Genomic DNA, 24,084 nt, shown 5'->3' with positions numbered 1-24,084 from the left:
CCACTTGCCACTCACCCTCATCACTCACCCTCACCACTCACCCTCACAACAACCACTCACCCTCACTACTCATCCTCACCAATCGCACCCTCACCAATCACCACTCACCCTCACTGCTCACCCTCACCGCTCACCACTCAACCTCACCCTCACCACTCACGCTCACCCTCACCACTCACCTCTCACTAATCACCACTCACAACTGCCACTCACCCTCCCCACTCACCCTCACCACTCACCCTCACCAATCACCACTCACCCTCACCACTCACCCTCACCATTCACCCTCACCACTCACCCTCACCATTCACCCTCACCACTTTCCCTCACCACTCTCCCTCACCACTCACCCTCACCAGTCACGCTCACCACTCACCCTCACTACTCACGATTCACCCTCAACACTCACCCTCACCGCTCACCACTCACCCTCAACACTCACCCTCACCGCTCACCACTCACCCTGACCACTCACCACTCATCCTCACCAATCACATCCTCACCAATCACCACTCACCCTCACTGCTCACCCTCACCAATCACCACTCACCCTCACTGCTCACCCTCACCACTCACCACTCAACCTCACCCTCACCCTCACCACTCACCCTCATCAATCACCACTCACCCTCACCACTCACCCTCACCATTCACCCTCACCACTCACCCTCACCATTCACCCTCACCACTTTCCCTCACCACTCTCCCTCACCACTCACCCTCACCACTCACCAGTCACGCTCACCACTCACCCTCACTACTCACCACTCAACCTCAACACTCACCCTCACCGCTCACCACTCACCCTCAACACTCACCCTCACCGCTCACCACTCACCCTGACCACTCACCACTCATCCTCACCAATCACATCCTCACCAATCACCACTCACCCTCACTGCTCACCCTCACCAATCACCACTCACCCTCACTGCTCACCCTCACCGCTCACCACTCAACCTCACCCTCACCGCTCACCCTCACCACTCACCTCTCACTAATCACCATTCACAACTGCCACTCACCCTCCCCACTCACCCTCACCACTCACCCTCACCAATCACCACTCACCCTCACCACTCACCCTCACCATTCACCATCGCCACTCACCCTCACCATTCACCCTCACCACTTTCCCTCACCACTCTCCCTCACCACTCACCCTCACCACTCACCAGTCACGCTCACCACTCACCCTCACTACTCACCACTCACCCTCAACACTCACCCTCACCGCTCACCACTCACCCTCAACACTCACCCTCACCGCTCACCACTCACCCTGACCACTCACCACTCATCCTCACCAATCACATCCTCACCAATCACCACTCACCCTCACTGCTCACCCTCACCGCTCACCCTCACCACTCACCCTCACCACTCACGCTCACTCTCACCACTCACCCCTCACTAATCACCACTCACAACCGCCACTCACCCTCACCACTAACCCTCACCACTCACCCTCACCACTCACTAATCACCTCTCACAACCGTCACTCACCCTCACCACTCACTCTTACCACTCACCCTCACCACGCACCCTCACAACAACCACTCAACCTCACAACAACCACTCACCCTCACTACTCACCCTCACCACTCATCCTCACCAATCACACCCTCACCAATCACCACTCACCCTCACTGCTCACCACTCAACCTCACCACTCACGCTCACCCTCACCCCTCACTAATCACCACTAACAACCGCCACTCACCCTCCCCACTCACCCTCACCACTCACCCTCACCAATCACCACTCACCCTCACCACTCACTACTCTCCCTCACCACTCTCCCTCACCACTCTCCCTCACCACTCTCCCTCACCACTCTCCCTCACCAGTCACGCTCACCACTCACCACTCACGCTCACCACTTACCCTCACTACTCACCCTAACCACTCACCACTCACCCTCAACACTCACCCTCACCGCTCACCACTCACCCTCACCACTCACCCTGACCACTCACCACTCATCCTCACCAATCACACCCTCACCAATCACCACTCACCCTCACTGCTCACCCTCACTGCTCACCCTCACCACTCACCCTAACCACTCACGCTCACCCTCACCCCTCACTAATCACCACTCACAACCACCACTCACCCTCACCACTCACCACTCACCCTCACCACTCACCCTCACTACTCACCACTCATCCTCACCAATCACACCCTCAACAATCACCACTCACCCTCACCACTCACGCTCAACACTCACCCTCACCACTCATGCTCACCACTAACCCTCACCACTCACCCCTCACTAATCACCACTAACAACCGCCACTCACCCTCCCCACTCACCCTCACTAATCACCACTCACCCTCACCACTCAACCTCACCACTCACCCACACCACCACCACTCTCCCCCTCACCACTCTCCCCCTCACCACTCTCCCCCTCACCACTCTCCCCCTCACCACTCTCCCCCTCACCACTCTCCCCCTCACCACTCTCTCCCTCACCACATGTTAAGGGCGATCCTAAAGGAATCTACAACCTTCGATTATTCCTTTGCGCGATTCAAAGAATCGATTCCTGGCGCATAGGAGGTTTCCATTTTTAATTACAGAGTTTTATTTTCATTCGTATGTTATGTTTTAAAGTTTTCAGGAGTTTTTAATTATATTTTAGCCCCGGTCAACGCCGGATATTTCCCATTCGTAGCAGTTTATATCAACTCTATAACCAACTTATATTAAACGGAAATAAGGCAATTCTAAATTAATCTACAACCGTCGATTCCTTTTCGCGATTCAGAGAATCGATTCTTGGCGCGGTCGGGTTTAGAATTTTAATTACACAGTTGTATTTTCATTGATATGTTATGTTTTAAAGTTTTCAGAAGATTTTAAATGTATTTTTCCCCCGGGCAACGCTGGGTATATCGAGTTTATACCACAAAGTCGTCGCCTGACAGAGTTGCGTGTCGAGGCCTAGTACCGTGCAGAGCCTCCGGCCTCGCCTAGATTGCCCACCCGGCTGAGGCTAGGTGCTGGGGCCGTTAACCCCCCCCCCCCCCGCGCTACAATAATACTGTCTAATCGCTATAATTTTATTATCTACCGACCCTATAATAGTAATTGCACACATTGGGGTGGAAGGGGAGTGAAGAGGTCGTGAAACTTTGATGAATTTACCTCAGAGTCGCGTGTTAATGCGTGCGCATATTTTTAACGGGAATTAAAAATGGCGTCCACCCCGCAGCGAAGTTGTTGCTACCCATTGCCAGGGGCAACCGCCGTGGTCCGCGCTGGTCGGCGATATTAAATAAATAAAGCGTTAACTAAATAAATAAATAGAAATCGCACTAAATCGATAATCGGGCCGATTTAAAGTTTAGAGACGAAAAATCGGAAATGCCTAAGTTTACCGCGGGCCGGGGGCGTGCCCACCTGCAAAATTTAATCTCGGCGAACCCCACGGTCCGAGAGCTACATCCCCCGCAAGGGAGCGTACGCAGACGGACGGACAGACAGATAGACAAAAAATGAATTATATAGGTTAGATTATTTTATTATCCGTATGGGTAGCCCTATATTATTTTATTATGTTATATTTTATTTTATTATTTCCATTCTACGTGACTTTACCGAAAGAACCAAGAAGATGAATCCCTGCAGTCACGAAAGCTTTAAATCGAAATTTACATCAATATAATCAATGTGAATCTTAATTTGGAGCTTTCGTGACTGCAGGGATTACTCTTTGGTTGTTTCGGTAAAGTCACGTATAAAGATAAAATGATAAATTAAATAATAGCATACTACGACGTTTCGATTGCAACACAAGCAATCATCATCAAGTATAAAATAAATAGCAACAAAAATCTAACTAGAAAACTGTAGACAGACATATAAGCAGACAGATATCACAAATCTACACAGAGAGAGAACACGTATCGGCACAAAGAGAGAGATCGTCTCTGTGACGAGGCCTTAAAAAGAGAGAGGGTGGGCGGGGGCGGAGAGAGGGAAATTTTTATTCTTTTATACCTGATGATGATTGCTTGTGTTGCAATCGAAACGTCGTAGTATGCTATTATTTAATTTATTATTTTATCTTTATACGTGACTTTACCGAAAGAACCAAAGAGTAATCCCTGCAGTCACGAAAGCTCCAAATTAAGATTGAACCACTTCTACGGGGAAGTTTTAAGCTTATCTTTTTTCTCTCTCTCTGGGTTTTTTCTCTCTCTCTCTCTCTGCCTGTGTCCTCTCTTTGGAATTTTCACACTTCAATTCTAACTTAGCAATCTTTGAAATACGTAATCAACCAGGCTATGCGTTAATTGTGTGTTGACCGACTCTCTGTTTTGCATTACATTACATTTAGATCATTTGCTAGGTTATTTAATTTTAGTGTGTCTCTCTCCCGTTCACCTAATTTTCAAGCTTGCGTACCGTACCACACGTCGTCGTACTCATTGACATGCTAATTTTTTCTTTGCCCCCTCCCTCTCTCAGCCCCCGCCCACCCTCTCTCTATTTAAGGCCTCGTCACAGAGACGATCTCTCTCTTTGTGCCGATACGTGTTCTCTCTCTCTCTGTGTCTTTGTGATGTCTGTCTGCTTGTATGTCTGTCTATAGTTTTCTAGTTAGGTTTTTGTTGCTATTTCTTTTATACCTGATGATGATTGCTTGTGTTGCAATCGAAACGTCATAGTATGCTATTATTTAATTTATTATTTTATCTTTATACGTGACTTTACCGAAAGAACCAAAGAATAATCAATGTGCTTAATATACTTTCCTATAAGCTGAGCTATTAACATTAAGTAACTGGGTATACGCTACACTATATAATATGCCTCCAGCTAAACTTTTTTCTTACATCACACGGATATACCCCGTACTATACACTGCCAGAACATTGAATTATACACTGCGTTACTATACACCACCTTAGACTATACATTGTAATATTACACTATGTATTATTCTACACACCCTACTGTATACAACACTGCTGTATATTCACTATACAATTACGATAATATATATTACCTTATAAATTATATTAGACATTACACTGTTATACTATTTATTATTCTACAATCTGCTATACACCATCTCATTGATCGTCGCGTGAAAGGTACCAAGAGGAAGCAACGAAATATGTCAATGGGAGAGTGGGAGAGGGAGACTTGCAGCAGAGCAAAGACTCCATTTCGTGAGGAGAAAACGTGAACACAATCAGTTAAGACCCGAAATGGTTTATCACGTCCTTCCAATGATTGCTGAGCCAGAGTCCATCTTCTCGGGTTGAAATGGTCTCTGTGTTTATATATGTGGATGGCCTCATGAACGAATCTCTCATGGTAGCCGGATGGCCTTCAGAGAGCCTCCGTCTTGGAGAAGTCAATGTCATGTGAGCCCACTGAATTATAACAATGGTCTGCCACGGCTGAGGTGTTCGTTCTACCGTGTTTCAAGTCTGCTTTATGTTCACGGATGCGGTCCGAGACATGTCGTTTCGTTTCTCCAATGTAACTGCTACCACAGAGGCAACTTAGTTTGTAGATGCCAGGGTACTGTATGTCTGGAACCACATCTTTTACAGAAGGGACCAGATCACGGATTTTATGTACTGTGTTGAATCGGACCTGGATCTTGTGTTTGTTCAAGATTTTGGAGGTCTTTTTGTGACCCCCGCAATGTAGGGTAAGTTGATGGTTTTGAAAGGCTCCTCAAGAGGATCCTTCTTCATGGTTGGAGTGATGGCTTTGCGGATTGTGTAGTTGGAGTAACCATTAGCCTTGAGAGCTAGGTGTACGTGCTTGAGTTCACAGGCAATGTGTTCATGGTCGGAGATGCATTGGGCTTCATGGTGTAGAGTCTTGATGAGAAAATTCTTCTGGGATGGATGGTGGTGGGAATCCGGTTTTAGGTAAGCATCCGTATGGGTAGCTTTCCTGTAGACAGAGTGGCTCATTCAACCATCAGGTCTCCTCTTAACTAGGACATCCAAAAAGGGTAGCTTGCGATCTTTTTCGACTTCCATGGTGAATCTGATGGCTGGGTGTATGGAATTGATGTGGTCGAGGAATGTGTCTAGAGCAAGCCGGCCATGTGGCCAGATGACAAAAGTGTCATCCACGTACCTCTTCCATAAAGATCGAGCGTCGAGAGGCAGTCTGGATGGCGTCAGTCTCAAATTTCTCCATGAAAACGTTGGCTACAACCGGAGATAGAGGGGAGCCCATTCATTCCAGGTGAAGTATGCATTGCTTAAGCAGTATCTCACCATGGGGGGTACCTCCGTATTCAATCCTTGATGAACCAAGTCTTCAATGATTGCGATGGTGTCAGGTACAGGAACTTTGGTGAATAAGGAAACCACATCAAAACTGACAAGAAGTTCGTCTGGGGACAGGGAAATACCCTTGATTGTCGATACCAGGTGGGTAGAGTTTAGTACCACAGAGGTGGTTTTTCCAGTGAAAGGCCGCAGGATTTCAGACAAAAAACGATCTAGTTTGTAGGTGGGGGAGTTGATAGTAACACAATTGGACGAAATGGTGTATCTTCTTTATGTATTTTTGGTAGGCCATATAATCTTGGTGGCCTGACCACAAGTTTCAACGAGAACTGTTTGGTTTGATCAATTAATGTGGTTGAATCAGAAATGATTTTGTTGGTTTTGATGACGAGGCTGTTGGTGGGGTCTCTTTTTATTTTTTGTATAGCTGCCATCGATGAATAGTTCTTGAATTTTGTTGTGTAGCGTATACCCAGTTACTTAATGTTAATAGCTCAGCTTATTGGAGAGTATATTGAGCACATTGATTATATTGATGTAGTTATTATTTCGTTTTTTCACACAGGTGTATTATATGGTAGTAGGGTATTTGCAGTTCTTTAGAAACTCCTCCTTCTTTGTTGTCCACACAATGCACGATCTTGATACGCGGTGGTTTGGCTGCTGCAGCTTCTTACGATTAAAATTTCCCTCCCTTTATTACTGCTAATCCTACTTCCTCCCTTTATCACTGCTAATCCTACATAATACACTAGCATAATATGAATTTGAGACCCCCCCCACCACCTACACAATCCACAAGGAGTGACTAATCCCATATCTGCATTTTCCATCAATATGCTTAATTCCAGTGTTGATATGTAAACTCCTTTGTCAAGGCGCTCTCCTCCCCCCGACCCAGCTTAAATATACGCTGCCAAGCTTGGCGGTGTTCATTGGGACACTGTCTTTCCGACAGCTCTGTTTCTTCACCTGATGACGGCTGCTTGTGTTGTGGCTGAAACGTCGTGAGAATTTTTATTGTATTATGTTTTATTATTTTATTATTTCACGAAAGCTTTAAATCGAAATAATAAGTTGCCAAACATTACAATAATAATTTTGCGTGCAGATAACAACTCCGCTTCATTGTTTACTATTACGAAACAAATACGTTGGCAAATATTACATTCATAATGTTTGTGTGCAGATAACTCAGGTTCATTGTTTACTATTGAGGAGGAGTCGATAATGGTTTGAAGCACTTCTTTAATTCACCAATGCACAGCTACACTCGTTCCACAACCCACCTCGAACACCCGTCCCACAGCGCCCTTTAACGCATCTTCAATACACACTCCCATCTGGCACGTCTTGGTCCGGGTGACGCCGTGTTTGCGTGGTGCGTGTGCTTGAGGGTGGCTCGCAGATCCCCTACACTATTATCAAATACGTTGGCAAAGATTACAATAATAATGTTTGTTTGCAGAAAACGTATTTTTCATTACTAGATTGCTAAATATTCCCTTTTTTTGCTGTTTTTTTTTACGCTGCGATGGTGTACTGCCAGTCTGTGCTGTGGACCGCTGCATGCTCATTAATTAACGTCAGTGCACTGGCACTCTATTATCTACACTGCTAGTTTGCCTTTTGGCCATTATGAGTATATGCCAGTCTATAATCTGGTGCCTGCTTCTTTACCACACTCAGTGTACTGCCAGCCTTTCATGTCGACTGTATCTTGCTTTTTCAGCTGCTGCCCGTATTTCCAGCTTTTAATGTCGACTGTAGCAATGCTTATGCCATTGAGTCGGCGACCTGCCAGTCTATAATCAAGACTGTAGCCTGCTTCTCAACTTACCTGTGCGTACTGCTGCTCTTTAATTTACACTTATTTCAGCTTATTTCTTCTATGCATTTCCATTGTTTTCATTGGTCACGTCACGCTATTTACTGATACGTACTGCTTCGAGGCTGATAGCTGTGCCATCATTGGGGATTGTTGTGCACGTCGATGTGTGTGTGTGGGTCCATGTGTGTGTGTGTAAGTCCATGTGTGTCTTACACACACAAGTCAATGTGTGTCTTAGTCGATATGTGTGTGTGTGTAAGTACATATGTGTTTGGGTCCGGCAAAACAACCCCCTACCTCCTCGTGGTGCCGGACGGGCAACTCTGTCGTGGACAGTGCTGTGGGGGGAGGACCAATGCCCATTGGCGTCTCCCCTCATGGCGTCTGTGACCACCACAGTGGCTAAACGGGGGCTCTGGACGGGTGCGAGGGGCTGGTAACCCCTCCACCTTCAATTCATTGCCACTAAACTAGGAATTAAACAAAAATATGTAACTAATAAGCTTGTGCCGGAGGCCCCGGGGGGACAGGCGTCTATGACGTCTCCCGGCCAAACCCCAATTGGCGGAGCTAGGAGATTGAATCTTCACCCTTGAGGCTCCTCCAGAAACAACGAAAAGCCAATACAGATGGCCACGTGGAATGTTCGAACGCTCACTGAGGAGGAGAGGCTGCCACTCCTTTGTCGGGAGCTGGACCGGTACCGCCTGGATCTCTGTGGCATTCAGGAGGTCCGGTGGACCGGATCTGGCTCTTGCCACCATGAGTCCTCTACTCGGGGCAGGAGACTGCCAAACAACAGGGTGTGGCTCTTCTTCTGAACAAAATAATTAAGGGGGCGTGGGAGTGTGGCGGTGAGGTGTGGGCTTGCCTTCCTATCAACCGGAGGCGAGGAGTGGTGGTCGTGGTTACTTATGCCCCCACCGAAAACGAACATCCGTGGAGGGATGCAGGCAAAGCCGATGAGTCGGATGCCTTCTATGATCTCCTGTCACAGGTGCTGGCTAAAGTGGTCACTCGGGACAGAGTCATCTTGTTGGGTGACTTCAATGCCCGAGTTGGTCGTGATGCTGGCACCTAGTCTGGAGTGATTGGAAGGCATGGGCCAGATCAGCTCAATAACAACGGTAGGAGGCTGCTAGATTTTTGTGCAGCCCATGGGCTGGTAATTACCAACACGCTGTTCCGGCATCGGCGCATCCAGACAACATCAGTGATGCATGCCGGGTCCCAGCAAGAACATCTGCTGGACTACATAGTGACGGACCAGCGGATGCGAGCCCATGTCCTTGACACCAGGACCTACCGTGGAGCTGATTTGCCCATCTGTAAGATGCGCCTGCTATTCTTCCACTCCGGTGGTCGGTGTACACCCAGGACCCCATTCCAACCTAAAATGGCCTGGTCTCAGTTAGCTAATGAAAATTGCAAGCGATAATTTCATCATCGCTTGCAGCTGGGGTTGGCATCGTCCCCCACTCCTCCTGATGTCGAGGGTAAATGGGTGAGGTTTAGGACTGTGACTCATGCAGCTGCAATGGCTGCTTTGGGTACGCGGTCCAGACCTCCCCAGAGACCCTGGCTGACAGAGGAGGTGTTCAGGATAGTTGAGAAAAAGCGACAGGCCCACTCTCATCGGCTACAGCATCCGACGCCAGAGAATGAGGAGGCTGACCGCAGCCTTCGCTCGGAGGTTCAGAGTCATAAGGCGCTGCAAGGATAGGTGGTGGTCGCGGGTTGCTGAGGAGATGGAGTCTGCCTCAGTGGCTACAGGGGCACCTCACTAATCAGTGTGCCGGGTAAGGTCCTGGCAAGGATTATTCAACATCGCCTTGCTAGGCACGCTGAGGAGAGGCTTGCGGAGCCCCAATGCGGTTTCAGGAAAGGGCAGTACTGCACAGATGCCATATTTTCTGTCCATCTGCTACAGCAGAAGTATAGAGCATTTCAACAAGACCTACATCTCTGTTTTATTGACCTGGTCAAGGCCTATGATACCATCAGTAGGCCTGGGCTCTCTGTTGTTCATGCTTTCAGTCCCTAACCCTCTGCTCACGATCATTAAGGACCCTCATGATGGTGAGCGTGACTGGGTTCAACTACGTGGCCGGGAGTCAGAGCATTTCCCTGTACACCTTGGGGTGCGACGGGGATGTCCTCTGGCTCCCACATTATTTAACATCTATTTTGACCACGTAGTTCGTGAAGCCTTCAATAGCTGTACCGAGGGAATCTCCATTTGGTACAGATATAATGGGAGGCTGATCAATGCCCGGGTGCGATCAAGGGATGGCTCCCTATTGGTCAACCACGTTATGTATGCCGATGATTTGGTAATTGCTGCTCATTCAGAGGAGGAGTTGAAGACGCTGCTGCTGAGACTGGAGCGAGCCACTAAGAGGTGGGGCCTTACCATCAGCCCCACCAAACCTAAGCACCTGCCTGAGTATTTTGTACTATCGGACACTCCACCCCCACAACGTGGACCCCCATAATGGAGCATCATCGCCGGTTGGAAACATTTAGGCTGGCCGGCCTACGATCCATCCTGGGTTTAACCAGGCTGGATTGTGCGAGGAGCTCACACATCCTTGAAAGATCTGGGAAAAGTCCCATCGGTGAGCTCCTCCGGCAGCCAAGGCTGCGTTGGCTGGGTCATGTTGCCTGCATGCCCAGCCACCACATGCCTAAACAGCTTTTGTTCGGCCGGATCGAGGGGGCTAAACGGGCGCGGCACAGGCTAGAGAAGAGATGGAGTGATGTGGTACAGGAGGACGTGGAGCTGAGTGGACTTGCCGATGACTGGTACCAGCGGTGTCAAGATCGGCCTCTGTGGAGGAGGCTCGTGAAGGACGCTAATGGGCAGTTGGAGGCAGTTGCCCTCCAGCAACAACGGAGGGCGGAGGAGAGACGCTCACGAGCTGAGCGCCGGATGGCTAAAACACAGCAAGTTGGCACAGTAGGGGGCACAGGTGGTGCATCAGCCAATCATCTCGGTCATCTCAGTCAGTCGACCCGTGGCACCTGGGTCTGCCCCGTGACCTCTTGCCAGCAGGCGTTCGACACTTCACGTGGCCTCAAGGTGCACATGGCCTCAAGGTGCACATGGCCTGGCACAAGCGTCGTGGTGACATCACCGCCACTTAGTGGTGAATGGCGGTTGTTGTTTGCGTCAATGTGTGTGTGAGGTCACGTATGTCTGTGTGTACATTGATATGTGTAACTCCATGTGTGTGTCTAAAGTCGCTGTGTGTGCGTGCCTCCATGTTAGTCAGTGTAAGTACATTTATTTGCGTGTCTGTAGGTCCATGTGTGCGTGTTAGTCCATGTGTGCACTTTATTCACTTGGTCAAGGCCTTTGATACCATCAGTAGGCCTGGGCTCTGGGTTGTTGTTTGTGCTTTCAGAGTCCCTGACCCACTTACTTTCCATTGTGAATACAGACACATTTGCTCAAAAATAGTACGCGCGCCCCACGCTTTCATTTAGTCAGTTACAACAAGAGTACATGAAACATATATATAATGCAATGTACTTGAACAGAAAATGTATATATTACTTTTTAGTACATTTCATGAAAGCGTGTTAAAAAAGTAAAAAAAAAATTCATTTTATCCGTTGTTTATCCACCAGCTTTCTTTCATTTTTATTAAACGCATCGGATTTTTGACGTTTATCCTTTTTTTGTGTGTTATTAGACGATGTGGTGTAGAGAAATGCACAGCGAGGCAGAGACAGGTCCCATTAGGTTCCTTATTTTAAAGAAAACTACGAATTGTTCTCGAGAGGAAGATGGTACCTACACTTCTAAGCTGACAGTTCGTGTCGCACAAACATCTGCAGTCACATGAATACAAGGGCATTGCTCATATTCATAGTACACAATCGATCTGTCCAGACATCCCATATTCTATACGTGACCCCGATACACGCAACTTGTTACATCGAGACTCACAGTCGGTTGATGGGTAATCATTCGTTCATAATGCTAAGATTTACAGAATCTGAGGAACCAGAAGTATATTTGCCGAGCAAACCCCATTGAGCAGAGATTTGTTTTAAGGGCGACTCGGGCCAGTAAGTAACATCAAAGCATTCCACCCAATTACAGATAAAACAAATAAATGTAATAATAGTAATTACGTTGTAAAATAGCATTCACACCTAAACGTTGGTAATTTTAAAAGAGAGTCAGTTTGAATGACAGAAGATGGCCGGATGGAGATTCCAAGAGACGAAACTTCTTAGGTGGTTCCCAAGGCTTTGGGGTAGCTACGTTAAATGAAAGGTAACCTCTGAGTGGATGACGCCGACAGCTGCACGTATTGTTGTAATGAGAAATGCCTGTAAATAAGGTGACCTCATTGGGAATTCTTTCAGACCTTTCCAGACCCACTTCAAACGTGCTGGGCCCTCAATCTGCTTTGTCCAAAAACTTCGATGATAAATTTGCCCCTTGAGAGCCTGAACAGACTTTTAAGACAAGTGTGGCAGCGAGCACCGATGAAGGCCGGCACGGTACACGAGGGGGTGGGTGGCCAGGACCATGCCCGTCCACCTTTGTCTTCCCAGTGGTGTTTAGGCACCACACCAGGTACTCATTTGAGGATGAGTTGACCTAGGGGAGGCCCAGGACCAATTCAGATAATTGTCACCGATGTAGACCGTGAAAGGGAATCAAACTCGGGTTCCCGCGCTCGTAAGACAGCACACTAACGACTGCACGATCCCTCCGCCAAAAACTCCACCCACACCTCCACATCCACAACCTTCTGGGGGTCACCTCGCCCTCCCTCAGAGTCCGAATGCTCCTCCTGCTTGACGCTGCCTCCATTCACCTGGAGGTCGGGGCCTGGAGTTGAGTCTTCATCTTCACATTCCACCTTCACTTCTTCACATTCCATCTTCACATTTTCACATTCCACCTTCACCTCTTCACATTCCCCCTTCACTTCTTCCCATTCAACCTTCACTGCTGGCCACGTTGCTAAACTCGGGTTGTCTTTTGGGTCTTGTTGCATGCGAGATGGGCTCGATTCCACCTCCTTCTCCACATGGATCTTCTCATGCCTATTTCGGTTGTCTAACCGTGTGAATAACTTCCCACACACAGTGCACTTGAAAGGCTTCTCACCTGTGTGTTGTCTCTGGTGAATGGTAAGACATCTTGAGCGTGTAAATGCTTTACCACACACAGTGCACTTGAAGGGCTTCTCGCCTGTGTGTTGTCTCTGGTGAATGGTAAGACATCTTGAGCGTGTAAATGCTTTCCAACACACAGTGCACTTGAAGGGCTTCTCGCCTGTGTGTTGTCTCTGGTGAACATTAAGAGATCCTGAACATGTAAACGCTTTACCGCACACAGTGCACTTGAAGGGCTTCTCGCCTGTGTGTTGTCTCTGGTGAACGTTAAGAGATCCTGAACATGTAAACGCTTTACCACAAACAGTGCACTTGAAGGGCTTCTCGCCAGTGTGTTTTATCTGGTGAATTTGGAGATGTGATGCCTGTCTAAATGTCTTCTCACACAAAGTGCACTTGAAGGGCTTATCACTTGAGTGTGTTTTCTGATGTTGAAACAAAATTCCTGAAGTTGCAAATGCCTTTCCACACACAGTGCATTTGAAGGGTTTTTCGGCTGCGTGTGTTTTCTGGTGAGCATTAAGAGATCCTGACCGTGGAAACGCTTTACCACAGACAGTGCACTTAAAGGGCTTCTCTCCTGTGTGTTGTCTCTGGTGAGTTCTAAGTAGTGGTAAACGTCGAAATACCTTCTCGCATATAGTACACTTGAAGGTCTTCTTGGCCATGTGTAATTTGTGGTTGAAATGAATGTGTCCAGTGTGGCTCATGTCGTATGGACACTGCTCGCATTGATTCCTTCTACCACTGGGCTGTCTTGAGTCTCTGCTTCATGTCATTCAACCTACACATTACACACAAAATATATATAACCAATATACATGACACACATTATAGAACACCTCCACATTATACACATCTACACCTTACACAATATACACACGCGTTACATACTGACACACAGTACACCCAGGGGACATGAGATGCACACATTACACACAATATACACAGATTATACACGCACACGTAGTATTATTCACGATGTACTTACAAAAAAATCAGCGGACTACCTGCTGGATCTCCTCACTGTTTCGAAGAACAAATATGACCTAAGGTCTTTGCTCATTTACCAGCTTCACATTCCTTATTGCCGTACAAATACTGGAGGAAGGGCCTTTTCTATTATTTTTCTATAAATATGTCAATGGGAGAGTGGTGAAAGGAGACTTGCAGCGGAGCAAAGAATCCATTCCCTGTGGAGAATACAAGATATATAGTCAATGCCAGTGAGTGGACTGCGGTCTGAAAGTCACCGTAAACGTGAACAAAATCAGTTAAGATACGAAATGGTTTATTACGTCCTTCCAATGATTGCTGAGCCAGAATCCATCTTCTCGGTTGAAAATGTCTCTGTGTGTATATGTGTGGATCGCCTCATGAAGGAATCTCTCATGGTAGCCAGATGGCTTGCAGAGAACCTCTGTCTTGGAGAAGTCAATGTCATGTGAGCCCACTGAAATGTAACAGTGATCTGCCACGGCTGAGGTGTTTGTCCTACCATGTTTCAGGTCTGCTTTATGTTCACGGATGCGGTCCGAGACATGTCGTTTGGTTTCTCCAATGTAACTGCTACCACAGAGGCAACTTAGTTTGTAGACGCCAGGGTACTGTATGTCTGGAACCACATCTTTTACAGACGGGACCAGATCACGGATTTTATGTACTGTGTTGAATCGGACCTGGATCTTGTGTATAATCAGGATTTTGGAGATGTGGTTCCAGACATTGTATTCTCCACAGGGAATGGATTCTTTGCTCCTCTGCAAGTCTCCTTTCACCACTCTCCCATTGACATATTTCGTTGCTTCCTTTTAGTATCTTTCACGCGATGGTCAATGGTATAGTGTATAGCAGATATAAATAGTATAAAATTGTAATGTTTAATGCAATATATAAGGTAATATACAGTATCGTAATTGTGTAGTGAATATACAGCAGTGTGGTATACAGTAGGGTGGGTAGAATAATACTTATGGCAATATTAAAGTCGAAGATATAGAGTGGTGTATAGTAATACAATATATAATTTAATGCTGGGTTTGTCTATGGTAGTATATAGTACGGGGTAGACCCATGTGATGTAAGAGAAAAAAGTTTAGCTGGAAGCATATTATATTTTTTGCGACATAGAATTGTAATGTATTACTTCCTGTTAGTAGCTCCGCTTATTGGAGAGTATATTTAGTATACTGATGATACTATGTAGTTTATACTTTAGTTTTTTAAGTGGTTGTTTAGTAACTGCAGCTACATACTATTAACATTCCTTCCCTTTGTTAATGCTACCCCCATCCCCTCCCTTTGATGCTGCTAATCCTGCATAATGCACGGGCTTAATATGACTTTGAAACCCCCCGCCCACCTTCTACGCATTTCCCATAAATATGCTAAATTCCTCTTGATATGCAAATTCTTCTGTCAAGGCACTCTTCTTCCCACCTCCCCCCTCAAACCCAGCTTAAATATACGCTCCGAACTAGGTGGTGCTTCATTCTTCACCTGAGGACGGCTGCTTGCGTTGTGGCCGAAACGTCGTGAGAATTATTTTATTATGTTTTATTTTTATTATTTTATTACTTCCCTTCTACGTGACTTTACCAAAAGAACCAAGAAGATGGGCTCCTAACATGGTTGAGCAATAAGGAGCCATCCCTCGACTGCACCCGGGCATCGATCACATGCAGTACACCCAGGAGCAATACATACATATTACACAGAAAACATATATACATATACACACAACAATAAACTATTTGACACTGTTGTGACATCACCACGTGCTTGTGCCAGGCACTGTGCACTTTAAGGCCATGTGAATTGTTGAACACCTGCTGGCTGGTCACAAGACAGACCCAGATACAATGGGTTGACTGAGATAATTGGCAGATGCATCACCTGTGTCCTCTACTGTGCCAGCTCGATGTGTTTTAGCCACCCGGCGCTCCTCTCATTTGTAGAGAGCGTCGCTCCTCTGCCCTCCGTTGTTGCTGGAGGGCGACTGCCTCCAACTGTCCAGTAGCGTCCTTCACGAGCCTCCTCCTCCAGAGGCCGATCTTGACACCGCTGGTACCAGTCGTGAACAAGTTAACTCAGCTCCACATCCTCCTGTATCACATCACTCACACATCGTCCTGTATAATATCACCTCATCTTTAGCCCATGACACACCCGTTTAGGCTCCTGTATATAACTTAACAAAAGCTGCTTGGGCATGCAGTGGCTGGGCATACGGGGCACATGACCCAGCCGACGTAGCCTCGCCTGTTGGAGGAGTTCACCGATGGGACTGTCCAGATCTTTCAAGGATTTGCGAGCTCCTCACATAAAGCAGCCTGCTTCAATCTAGGCGAGATCGAAGGCAGCGGCGGTAGTAACGTGGGCATCAGTAGCAGCTGTTGAAAGTTATCACTTAGGGCCTACAAGAACCTTGATCCGTCCCTGCAGCAACCACCACTACTACGAGCACTAAAACCACAACCAAAACAACAACTACGACCACAACTACGACGACCGCAACTACAACCACCACAACTACGACCACAACAACTACGACCACAACAACTATGACCAACACAACCACCACAACTATGACCACCACATAACAACCACCACCACAACCACCACCACAACAACACAACCACAACATAACCACCACAATCACCACCACCACAACTACGATGTCAGCACCTCTGCTCAGAGACTCACAGAGTCGACTCCCCGACGTCACTTCCTGGTTCAGGGGTCGTCTCGTGACGTCACAAGCACGTGACGCTCCCCCGCCCCTTTCCCCCCCCCCCCGCCCCTTTCCCCCCCCCCCCGCCCCTTTCCCCCCCCCCCCGCCCCTTTCCCCCCCCCCCCGCCCCTTTCCCCCCCCCCCCGCCCCTTTCCCCCCCCCCCCGCCCCTTTCCCCCCCCCCCGCCCCTTTCCCCCCCCCCCCGCCCCTTTCCCCCCCCCCCCGCCCCTTTCCCCCCCCCCCCGCCCCTTTCCCCCCCCCCGCCCCTTTCCCCCCCCCCGCCCCTTTCCCCCCCCCCGCCCCTTTCCCCCCCCCCCCGCCCCTTTCCCCCCCCCCGCCCCTTTCCCCCCCCCCGCCCCTTTCCCCCCCCCCGCCCCTTTCCCCCCCCCCGCCCCTTTCCCCCCCCGCCCCTTTCCCCCCCCCCGCCCCTTTCCCCACCCCCCGCCCCTTTCCCCCCCCCCGCCCCTTTCCCCCCCCCCGCCCCTTTCCCCCCCCCCGCCCCTTTCCCCCCCCCCGCCCCTTTTTTCCCCCCGCCCCTTCCCCCCCCCCGCCCCTTTCCCCCGCCCCTTTCCCCCCCCCCCGCCCCTTCCCCCCCCCCCGCCCCTTCCCCCCCCCCCGCCCCTTTCCCCCTCGCCCCTTTTCCCCCCCCCCGCCCCTTTCCCCCCCCCCCGCCCCTTTCCCCCCCCCCCCCCTTTTCCCCCCCCCGCCCCTTTCCCCCCCCCGCCCCTTTCCCCCCCCCGCCCCTTTCCCCCCCCCCGCGCGTTTCGCGGTCGATGACGTCACGAGACGACCCGTGAACCAGGAAGTGACGTCATGGAGTCGACTCCGTTGATCTATGAGCAGAGGTGCTGACATCGTAGTTTTGGTGGTGGTTGTGTTGTGGTGGTTGTGTTGTGGTGGCGCTTGTGTTGTGGTGGCGCTTGTGTTGTGGTGGCGCTTGTGTTGTGGTGGCGCTTGTGTTGTGGTGGCGCTTGTGTTGTGGTGGTTGTGGTGGTTGTGTGGTGGTGGTTGTGTTGTGGTGGTGGTTATGTTGTGATGGTGGTAGTGGTGGTTGTGTGGTGGTTGTGTTGTGGTGGTGGTTGTGTTGTAATGGTGGTTGTGTTGTGGTGGTTGTGTGGTGGTGGTTGTGTTGTGGTGGTGGTTATGTTGTGATGGTGGTAGTGGTGGTTGTGTGGTTGTGTTGTGGTGGTGTGGTGGTGGTTGTGTTGTGGTGGAAGTGTTGTGGTGGTTGTTGTGGTTGTTTTGTGGTGCTGTTGTGGTCATTGTATTCTTGTGGTTGTGTTGTGGTGCTTATGGTAATGGTTGTTGTGTTGTGGTGGTGGTAGTGGTGGTTTTGTTGTGGTGGTATTGGTTGTGGTTTTTGTATTTGTAGTGGTGGTCGTGTTGTGGTGGTATTGGTTGTGGTGTTGATATGGTTGTTGTAGTTGTGCTACACATCTCATTTGTAACAAATGATGGCTCAACGAAAGTGGCTTATCACCTGGAATTGTATAGCACCCACAAACTTTAAAATGTTAACTACCTCGCCTTGTATGCAGGAGGTCGTGGGTTCGATCCCGACCCTGATGCCTGCTGTATATTTGGAGTTTTCACGTCACTCATCATCACTACGGTGGCTAGGAGATGTTAACTATTTCGCCTGGTATGCAGGAGGTCGTGGATTCGATCCCAACCCTGATGCCTTCTTAATTTTTGGAGTTTGCGGTGTCTCTCTCTCTCCGTGGTCCCGTGGATGTTTTCTCTGGGTTCTCCGGTTCTCCCCCCCTCTACATTTAGAAACAGGCATTGAGATTATTTAGATGATTTGCCTGCTGTAATTGTCCACGTGATACGCCACTTTTTATCTATAATTTGTGATAGCCAGGTCGCTTATACATCGGTGAGCTTCGCCTGGTAGGATTGGGATGGCTTAGTTTTATCTGTATGTGTGTGGGTGATTTGTTTATCTTTATTGTACTGTGCGCTAATATCGTGTTTTTTGTATTGTGTTGTAACGTTCTTACCCCGTGCCCATACTGGACATCTGTGAAGAAGTGATTTACATCTCATCAGATTGCTCCTGCAGTATAAATACAACATTCTGATTCTGTTGTGATTGTTGTGGTGCTTGTGGTTGTTATTGTGGTGCTGGTTGCTGTGGTTGTCGGTAGTTGTAGTGGTTGTGGTGGTTGCGGTTGTTGTGGTGGTTGTAGTAGTTGTGTTGTGGTATTAGTGGTTGTCGTGGTGGTTGCTGTGGTTGTCGGTAGTTGTAGTGGTTGTGGTGGTTGCGGTTGTTGTGGTGGTTGTGGTAGTTGTGTTGTGGTATTAGTGGTTGTTGTGGTTGTTTTGGTGGTTGTCTACCCAGCTGAAGCCTCGCCGTCCAGGCTGTGACAGCGACTCGCTAGAGCGTGGGGCTTCTCCGCCGCTCTTCACTGATGGCGATTCTCTCTCTCTGTCTCATTTGTCCTCGGCCTGGCTCATTGCTTCACCTCACTGAAGGGACGACACTCGGCCGAGTCCTTCGCTACGTTCCTGTCCCTTCGCTGTGTCGTCGTTCTACACTGGTCCGTCTATAAATCATCCGCCCTGGTTGCCACGCGATGTTGTGCCAAACCTTCAATATGTAACTTGGATTTACGTTGTACAGTTGTTTTTCCCTTAACTTACGTCAGCGGTTCATGTCTGGCCTACTACTTCTCTGTGCAGGGCTGGCTATTTACTTTGGATGAATTATCCTCGTTCACTTTGTCTCAAGCCTGCTGTACCTCACCGGTGAGATCCTCACTTTCAGGACTATCCTTGACAAATCTTTGCAACAGTGGGGGGCAGTGTTGCCGCTGCGTTTGTTATAATTCACTTGGGTAGTTTGCAGGCAACTACATTTTCAGCATACAGATGCTATTTCAATTGCATTTGGGTTTTTTTTGCATGTATTTTTTTTAATGGACGGAAACCCGTTAAAACAGGGGCAGAATATGCAAACTCTGCGCAGAAAGGTTCGGGCAGAAAGGTTCAGGCAGAAGAGTAATTCCTGTGTGAAGCCCATTGAGCTAAAAAGTTCCTTTTCAAGGGAAACTCGGTCGACAGACAACATCAAAACATTACACATTAGCACCCACTCACTTAATCACTGACTCACCTACTCACCCACTCACCCATTCACTTACCCACCCACCCACTCATCCACCCACCCACTCATCCACCCACTCATTCACCTGCTCACTCACTCACCCACCCACTTGCCCGAACAGTTTGTTAAGGCTATACGGGGGGGGCGGGGGGGGGGGCTTTGTCATTGTGTATATATTATTTCTAATGTGTATGTATATCTGCTGTGTGTACTACATGTGTAATGCGTATTGTGTGTAATGTGTATATATCTGCTGGGTGTACTGCGTGTGAGTGTAAAATGTGTGTATTGTGTTAGTATGTCTGCTTTGTGTACTGCATGTGAGTGTATAATATCTGTAGAATATGTGTAATGTGTGTTCATATGCTTGGTGTACAAGTTTCTGTACTTGGGCAGCATGATTTTGACCAGCTCCGGTTTGCAAATCGAGGTCTCAAGCCAAATCAATTGAGTGGCATTATCTTTTCATCAGCTGCACAACGCTGTGTGGAAGCTACCTGGTCTTTCACTCCATACATAGTTTGAGGTCTTTTTGGCCACAGTTATGCCCTCCCTTATCTATGGTTGCAAAACGGGGAGCCCTCTAACTGAACATCTGTGACAGTTTGTAATTTTCAGGCTAGCCTGCCTATGATCCATCCTGGGTTTAACCACAATGATTCATGTGAGGGGTTCAGGGATCATTGAAAGATCTGGACACAGTCGCATCAGTTTTGGTGAGATGTTAACTACATTGTCTGGTATACAGAAGGTTGTAGATTCAATACCTGCCTTGATACCTATATATTTGAAGTTGGTTTTGTTGTCCCCGTGGTCAAGTGGATTTTTATCCGGTCCTACAGTTTTTCCATCCACATTTAGAAACGTGCGTTTAAAGTTTTTGGCTGCTATACATTTCCACATGATGGTAAGCTGCTTCGTTGAGATATTATTTATGGCCAGGTCGCTTGTTAAAAAAAGCTACGTATCTCAGCGGATCTTACCTGGTAAAATATTAATAGTTTGTAGTTTTAAAAAGTAATAATTGAACTCCTCCGGAAAGCGAGTCTGCATTGGCTGCGTCATGTAGCCCGCATGCCCAGCCACCGCATGCCCCCAAGCAGCTTATGTTTGGCTGGGTGTACTGCATCTAAGTGTATATTGTCTGTGTATATTGTGTTTAATGTGTGTATATATCTGCTGGGTGTACTGTGTGTGGGTGTGTAATGCATATGCATATTGTGTATATTGCGTGTAATGTGTAGGTGTTGTATAATGTGTATGTATCATGTATATTTCGTGTAATGTGTGTGTATATATTGTGTGTAATGTGTAGGTTGAATGAAATGGAGCAGAGATGCAAGAGACAGCCCGGTGCTAGAAGGCACCAATGCGAGCAGTTTCCATACGGCACGGACCACACTGGACACATGAATCTGCACCAGAATTTACACATGGCCAAGAAGCCCTTCAAGTGCACTTTGTGTGAGAAGACATTTAGACAGTCATCACAACTTAAAATTCACCAGAGACCGCACACAGACGTGAAGCCCTTCAAGTGCACTGTGTGTCAGAAGGCATTTCGACGGTTATCCCAACTTCAAAGTCACCAGAGAACACACACAGGCGAGAAGACTTTCAAGTGCACTGTGTGTGGAAAGGCATTTGCAGATTCAGGAAATGTTTCACAACATCAGAGAACACACTCACGTGATAAGCCCTTGAAGTGCACTTCATGTGAGAAGGCATTTAAACGGTCATCACATCTTAAAATTCACCAGAGAACACACACAGGCGAGAAGCCCTTCAAGTGCACTGTGTGTGGTAAAACGTTTACACAGTCAAGATCTCGTAACGTTCACCAGAGACAACACACAAGCGAGATGCCCTTTAAGTGCACGGTGTGTGGGAAGACATTTGCAGGGTCAGACAACCGAAATAGGCATGAGAAGATCCACAAGAAGATGGAGGTGGAATCGAAAAGTGAAAGTGCTGTATTGAGCCCATTTTGCATGCAACAAGAAGCAGAAGATAACCCCAGTTTAGCAACGTGGCCAGCAGTGAAGGTGGAACATGAAGAAGTGAAGTGGGAATGTGAAGAATTGAAGGCGGAATGTGGAGAGGTGAAGTTGGAATGTGAAGATGTTAAGGTGGAATGTGAAGAAGTGAAGATGAAATGTGAAGTGAACGCAAATTATGAAGATGACTCAACTCCAGGACCCGACCTCCAGATGGATGGAGGCAGCGTGAAGCAGGAGGAGAATTTGGACTCTGAGGGAGGGCGAGATGACCCCCAGGAGTTTGTGGATGTAGAGGTGTGGGAGCAGTTTTTGGGGGAGCGATCGTGTAGTGGTTAGCGCGATGTTATGCGAGCCCTGCAACTAGAGTTTTACTCCCGTCCATGGTCAACATCGGCTATGATTATCTGACTCGGTCCTGGACCTCCTCTAGGTCAACTCAGCCTTAAATAAGTACCTGTTGCGGAGTGTAAACTTTTCCACCGGGGAGACAAAGGTGGTCAGGTGTGGTGCTGGCCACCTACCTCCTTGTGTACTGTGCCGGCCTTCATAGGTGCTCGCTTACAGCATTTGCTTGAAAAGTCTGTTTAGGCTATGAAGGACATATTTTTCTTCGAAGTTTTTGGACAAAGCAGAGTAGGATGGCCCTGCACGTGTGGAGTTTGGGAAGGTCTTTAACCAGGAGCAGGACACAAATAATTCCCATAGCAGTCACCTTATTCACAGGTGTTTCCAGTGACAACTATGCATGCAGCTGTCAGCGTCATCCAACCAGTAATGAATTTTTAAATCCTTTATATTAAGTTCACTTGCTTGCACGCTTACGACCGTGCAAATCTTTCGGTCGTTTTTTAACCCACTTCCCGTGATCCAATTGAGCTGACATTTTGCACACAGACTCGTTGTGCGTGACAATTTATTTTCGTGAAAATTTTTTTCCAAAATTTTCCACTTTTTAGGAATTTTTTTTTCATATTTAATTTAAAATACCAATGTGATAAAAATGAAACTCTTACTCAAGAAAAACAGAAATGAATAATAAAATAAAACCGATGCCACGCATATAAAGGATTTATAGTGAAAAACTTTGTTTTTACGGGTTCATTTTTTATTTAATGTAGATGCCGCAAAGTCTTTGAAACCAGCTAAGAAGTTTCGTCTTTTGGCATCTCCATTCAGCCATCTTAGATCCTCATTCAAATTCTCTTAATTAAAATCACTAATGTTGAGGTGTGAATATAAGTTTACAACATAATTGCTATTATTATGTTTCTTTGTTTTAACTGCAATTGTGTGGAATGCTTTGATGTCTGCCAGGCTGAGTCGCCCTTGAAAAACATTTTCTGCTCAATGAACTTTTCTTGGGAAATACACTTCTGGTTCTTATGATTTCGTAAATTTGATGGCTTTAAAAAAATATCTAGCATCATGAACGGATGATTATGCATTAACCGATTGTGAGTCTATAACAATGTGCGTGTATAAGGGTCACGTTTAGAATATGGGATCTTTGGTACAGATCGATGGTGTGGTATGAATATGAGCAATGCCTTCTTGTATTCATGTGACTGCGGATGTTTGTGGGACGCAAAGTGTCAGCTTAGATGTATCATCTGCATCTCAAACAAATAATTGTTTCTCTATGAAATAAATAACCCAATGGAACCCATCATTGATTTAAAGGTTGCATGCATCTAAACACCACTCTTAAGTAAAAGTTCAACAGAAAGGAAAGCGTACAGCAATCCCAAACACTCTCGAGTTGAGTTATATTGGTTTTGCGGTTTCGCGCAAATTCTATTGAGGTGCCAAGTTTGGCGATCGCTCACGACTATGGCTCGACCGTTCGTGGTTGACAGCGAGATTCCTGTACAGAATGCGTAACGACTGCACTGCTCGCGATGCTGCTGCTGCTGCTGCCGTGGAAAAACACGTGGCGCCATCTTGTCGCCCTGTCTCCCAAGCGTCCCATCGTTAGTTGGTCCTATGTCG

General features: G+C 47.6%; 2 protein-coding genes across 5 annotated transcripts; one reads left to right on the top strand and one right to left on the bottom strand.

Moving 5' to 3' along the window:
• Positions 1–11,716: 11,716 nt before the first annotated feature.
• LOC144953734 (uncharacterized) lies at positions 11,717–16,993 on the bottom strand. Of its 2 annotated transcripts, XM_078884319.1 has the most exons (3): positions 16,959–16,993; positions 16,149–16,316; positions 11,717–14,037 (listed from the first exon to the last, which is right to left on the bottom strand). In XM_078884319.1, exon 3 carries the CDS (start codon positions 13,961–13,963, stop codon positions 12,824–12,826), a length of 1,140 nt encoding a protein of 379 aa, XP_078740445.1. In that variant the 5' UTR covers positions 13,964–14,037; positions 16,149–16,316; positions 16,959–16,993; the 3' UTR covers positions 11,717–12,823. The 2 variants fall into 2 exon arrangements, with proteins under 2 accessions (XP_078740445.1, XP_078740446.1); XM_078884320.1 differs by lacking the exon at positions 16,959–16,993 and having other exon boundaries at positions 16,149–16,943.
• Positions 16,994–17,784: 791 nt separating this feature from the next.
• Positions 17,785–23,849, top strand: LOC144953736 (uncharacterized). Of its 3 annotated transcripts, XM_078884324.1 has the most exons (4): positions 17,815–17,831; positions 19,465–19,529; positions 19,672–19,737; positions 21,411–23,849. In XM_078884324.1, exons 3-4 carry the CDS (start codon positions 19,691–19,693, stop codon positions 22,429–22,431), a joined length of 1,068 nt encoding a protein of 355 aa, XP_078740450.1. In that variant the 5' UTR covers positions 17,815–17,831; positions 19,465–19,529; positions 19,672–19,690; the 3' UTR covers positions 22,432–23,849. The 3 variants fall into 3 exon arrangements, with proteins under 3 accessions (XP_078740448.1, XP_078740450.1, XP_078740451.1); XM_078884322.1 differs by lacking the exon at positions 19,465–19,529 and having other exon boundaries at positions 17,785–17,831; XM_078884325.1 differs by lacking the exons at positions 17,815–17,831; positions 19,672–19,737 and having other exon boundaries at positions 17,860–19,529.
• Positions 23,850–24,084: the final 235 nt, after the last annotated feature.

This window comes from Lampetra fluviatilis, chromosome 81 (genome assembly GCF_964198595.1).
Source record: "Lampetra fluviatilis chromosome 81, kcLamFluv1.1, whole genome shotgun sequence".
NCBI classification, from domain to species: domain Eukaryota; kingdom Metazoa; phylum Chordata; class Hyperoartia; order Petromyzontiformes; family Petromyzontidae; genus Lampetra; species Lampetra fluviatilis.
The sequence above is the reverse complement of the archived record's forward strand: the minus strand, read 5'-3'. Positions and strand labels throughout refer to the sequence as shown.

What these genes read in the sequence shown, in the direction of transcription:
- LOC144953736 (XM_078884322.1), top strand. Translation starts at nt 17,800, where the DNA reads ATGGAGTCGACTCCGTTGATCTATGAGCAGAG. An exon ending in CCGTTGATCTATGAGCAGAG is followed by an intron (nt 17,832 to 19,671) that starts GTGCTGACATCG and finishes TTCTCTGTGCAG; the next exon opens with GGCTGGCTATTTACTTTGGA. An exon ending in AAGCCTGCTGTACCTCACCG is followed by an intron (nt 19,738 to 21,410) that starts GTGAGATCCTCA and finishes TGTAATGTGTAG; the next exon opens with GTTGAATGAAATGGAGCAGA.
- LOC144953734 (XM_078884319.1), bottom strand. Translation starts at nt 13,963, where the DNA reads ATGAGCCACACTGGACACATTCATTTCAACCACAAATTACACATGGCC.